This window comes from Diachasma alloeum, unplaced genomic scaffold (genome assembly GCF_001412515.2).
Source record: "Diachasma alloeum isolate Michigan unplaced genomic scaffold, Dall2.0 Dall_scaffold_00179, whole genome shotgun sequence".
NCBI classification, from domain to species: domain Eukaryota; kingdom Metazoa; phylum Arthropoda; class Insecta; order Hymenoptera; family Braconidae; genus Diachasma; species Diachasma alloeum.
In genome coordinates this window covers 2,238,327-2,242,460 of record NW_021680345.1, presented here as the reverse complement: position 1 = coordinate 2,242,460, position 4,134 = coordinate 2,238,327, and the positions used below count along the sequence as shown (strand labels likewise).

At 43.4% G+C, this 4,134-nt stretch overlaps 1 protein-coding gene across 1 annotated transcript; it reads right to left on the bottom strand.

Annotated features, from left to right (window-relative positions):
• Positions 1-363: 363 nt before the first annotated feature.
• Positions 364-2,286, bottom strand: LOC107041248 (fork head domain transcription factor slp2). The gene has a single exon (XM_015261707.1). It carries the CDS (start codon positions 2,101-2,103, stop codon positions 883-885), a length of 1,221 nt encoding a protein of 406 aa, XP_015117193.1. The 5' UTR covers positions 2,104-2,286; the 3' UTR covers positions 364-882.
• Between the last annotated feature and the right edge of the window lie 1,848 nt (positions 2,287-4,134).

The following is a 4,134-nucleotide window of genomic DNA, read 5'->3' as shown; positions in this document are numbered from 1 at the left end:
GGAAAGTACGGTTTATGGTTACGGCGAGGTAATAAAGTAATTTAGAGTCCCTCTTGGCTTTTCCCTCACCATCCTCACCCCATTGTCTCCTCACGACTTTGTTACCTTCTCGGATGTTTTGACAGTCAGCGGGTTCTGCCTGTTACATTTACGATGGTGTCTCGAGGATGCTCAACCATTTTATTGAACGAAATATCCAATCAGGATTTGTGACACCCAACGACGAAGCAGCGACCAAATCAACCGATGAAACAATCAAAGCGGATGAGGAATCAACGAAGTTCACCGAAGTGTGGAGTTAAAACTAGATAAAAGATATTTCCAAAGATGCGAAATATTTTTCTTGAATAACAAAACATTGAATTATAAAAAAAGGTTTTGAACATTTATTCATATCGATCTCCTCCTCGCCTCTATGTACAACATCTCAGAATCGTTAATAATTTCTCTCTTCTCTCCTATATACAAATAATAAACATAAAAATTGCCGAATGTCACGATAGATAAAAACGAACACTCGTCAACGAGAGATCTCAGGCAATTACACAATCTAAATCACTAATATAGTAATTCTCTCAGTTCTATATACAATATAATAATTTTCTAAACCATTATCATCACTCGGAGAGGCCTCCACTTGTGCATTTAACCCAAACGCCTCGAAATTTGGTAATTCGGAAATATTTTAACCCCACATCTATTAAATTCCCGGGGTCCTGATACTCTAAGCAAACCCCATGAGATCGCCCGTAGAGACCCCATATGTGGCCATACAAGGACTACGAGATCCCTCACCCCTCTTCCTCGAGAGCAACAAGAAAGAAAGAAAAGTATACAAAAAATTTAATCACTGGTAGCGGTAACTCGTGGACCCGTTGAGATTCAGCTCTGTCTCCCAGTGAGAACGGTGATGGGTTTGAGAAGTAGCATCGGTGGACTGTGAGCATGGGGCCTGCTCTGGCCGACGGAATTGCAGGCGGAGGTTGGTGGTGAGTGCGGAGACATTGGTTCCGGGCTGCTTCCAGGCGATGCTGTCGTGGACGTTGGTTGACTCGGGAGATGATGCTGGCCCAAGTGGTACCTCGGCTGGCCGAAGACAGCCTGATGCTGCTGATGGGCGGCAAGATTTCTCAGAGTGGTGTAGAAATCGTAGGGATTGGCAGCGGAAGGCATGGCGGGGGCTGGTAGACCGCTGGGATAGCCCGTTGGTGCCTGAAGAAGTCTCTCCATGGAGAAAGCTCCGTGACTCGGTGGAGCCGCAGTGGCTGGCACCGCCTGGGGCTTGCAGGGCATGCTGGTGGAGCCAGGCAACAAGCTAGCGGGGTAGCCTGCTGGTGTTGGATAAGCACCGCTCGCCGGTGGATACCCAGCCCTGTGGAGATAAGGCAATGAGTAGAGCGATGCTGGCCACACCGGTGGCGCATAAGGCGTCTGGTAAAGCCCACCAAGCACAACACTCCTCTTGAAAGCTGCCAGCCGCGATCGCGAAGCCGCTGTCGTTCGCCGCCTCAACTTGCCGGTTGTACCACCAATGAACACGTCCTCGGAGCTCGGGTCCAACATCCAGTAGTTACCCTTTCCCGGGTCGTCGTAATGACGTGGTACTTTAACGAAACACTTGTTGAGGGATAAATTGTGACGAATCGAGTTTTGCCAGCCTTGCTTGTTGGTCTCGTAGTAGGGAAAATGGCGCATTATGTACTCGTAGATGCCGTTCAATGTCAAACGTTTCTCAGGACTCTGGCGGATTGCCATCATTATGAGGGCGTTGTAACTGTACGGGGGCTTTTCGTTCTTCTTCTTCTCCTCAGTCTGCTGATTTTGCTGGCTCGAGGGGCTCTCGCTTGTTGCATTGCGAGAACAGTCGAGTGGCGGTGTCTCTGCACCGTCGCCAGTTACGTCTAGGTCGCTCGAGTCGTCGCTGTCATCGGCGTGGGAGACCGTTGGTGACATTGAGGGCTGATTGATCGTTGGGGCTGATGGGGTACCGGCGCATGCCTCGGGGACTATACTCCTGATGCTGAAGTTGCTTTTTAGGGTGGCCCGCGGGGGTGGCGAGGCCGTCACTGTCTGCTGCTCACTCGAGCCCTCCATGTTCACCATTTTTTTTAAATTCACTTTTTCAACAGTTTTGGGAGTATCCAGTAACACTCGAACGTCCTCACAATAACACAAGTTCTTTTTATTCGGGGTAGAACACACTGAACACTTATTTCGGTAAGCGTTGAACTTTGTAAACTATTGGATCTTTAGGGTGATTTCAATTTGAACGAGCGAAGTGCACCGTCTGAGCGGTCACACGTATCTGCCGGTTCCCCCACTGCAGCGGTTTATATACCGCGGCTCAAGCACCGCCTATTTGTCCGGTAGACGCGCCCGCCTTCGCGCTCCTCCAATTGGATGGGAGAATCGTCGATCGCCAGCTCTCACCCCACCACCACTGTTTGCACCCAATGTTTGACAGCAAACAATGCAAACAGCCGGGGCGCACGGGCGCGCTGCTCAGAGGTGGGCAAAGGTGGGGAGCGCAGCCGCAACACGCATGGAAATACAAACAAATCGTGGGGCTCTCTGCGCTTCACCCTGCTCTTGGCTTTTTTTTCCAGCGCTTTTTACGCTCATCCCCACCTCGGCTCTCATCCAATCCCCATGTGAGCACACTCATTGCGGTTTATTCTGTTTGGAGTCAATGAATTCGGAGCAATTTTTTTAAGATGGATCGCTGTCGGTAAATAGTCTTACGTCCACGGAAGACTTGTGAGTCGTGTGTCTTTTAAGAGTTGGGCGACGAGAAAATGTTCGTGAATTGAGAATTCTTTTTGGGGAGAATTGGCCTGCTGCGTGGGACGTTCATACGCGGAGGGAAAGGTTGGATAAAATTATGTAGAAAGTCGTAACAATTTTCACTTTATGAAAGGTATTCATGGAGGATATAAATGTAATTTAATGAAAAAATACTTGTTTGTGTACACTGTTGGAAATTTTGTTGAAATTTAAGTAATTGATGGAGTTGAATTCACAATATTCTGAACTTGAAATCAATTCCTGATTCATCTTGGAAATTCAATAAAATTAAGTTCTTCATGATGAATCATTATTCAATTTTCAAGAACAATTTGGATTTTCGAACCTGTCGAAAAAATTAAGCAATAGATTCAATTGAATTTTCAACAGATTGAACATTCAGAAGAAAAGTAGCCTGAATTTTCAACATCTTCAGTAATTTTCACTGTCGCATGAATTTGAAAAATCAAATTTCATTGAATATTCAAGAAAATTGACTGATTTATTGATAATAAGATCAATGGAAATTCCATGTAAATTATTCGTTTGAAAAAAATTAAAGAGTAATTTTCTAACAGTGTACAATTTTTACAATTTTATTCGATCGATACAAAAAACATCTATGGATGCAAAAATTATTCTCCTGTACAAGAAAATTTGCCACACCGCTAGGGTATTTTTTTCTTGTGTCCATCTGAAAGTCATGGGGACGAATGCAAGTGAAATTGTGCCGAACGCGTTCGCTGGAAAATCATTATCCTTTGCAGAAAAATTATACGCAATATTGAGCAGTCATTCACGTTCACGGGAGAATTTTTGATGAAATTCAGGTTAAAATTTACAGTTTCGGCACAAATTACCCTTACGTTCAGGAAATTTTCCCATACCAACGAAGACAAATTTATGATTCGCCTCGCACTTTTTCCTGATATAGAGTGAAAAAGTATTGAAAATCATGTTTGATTCTTGACTCCACGATTTCTTGACATGTACGGTAATTTTTCTCCAACTTTTTTCTCCGTGTAAGATTGAAAAATGTGAATAGAATCATTCAGAAGGTAGGAAAATTTAATTGAAAAATAAAAAAAGCATTAATCTTTGCTTAATTAAGACGAGATATCTGAGAATATAGAAAATACAGTTTTAATACTTTTTGTTGGGACTTTTGTGAATGTTAACGGTTACATAGTGCAAAAATATTAATTTTCATGATCAATTTCTAGTCAATTACTTACGCAATACAAAAATGTGAAATTTATGCTGAATTTTTAATTATTATTGCAAAATTTCATAATTTTTCACTTCTTCAAATCGAGTTTTTGTATTATCTGACAACTACTTCGCTTCCAT

Coding starts and splice junctions, on each gene's coding strand:
- LOC107041248 (XM_015261707.1), bottom strand. CDS start 2,103: ATGGTGAACATGGAGGGCTCGAGTGAGCAGCAGACAGTGACGGCCTCG.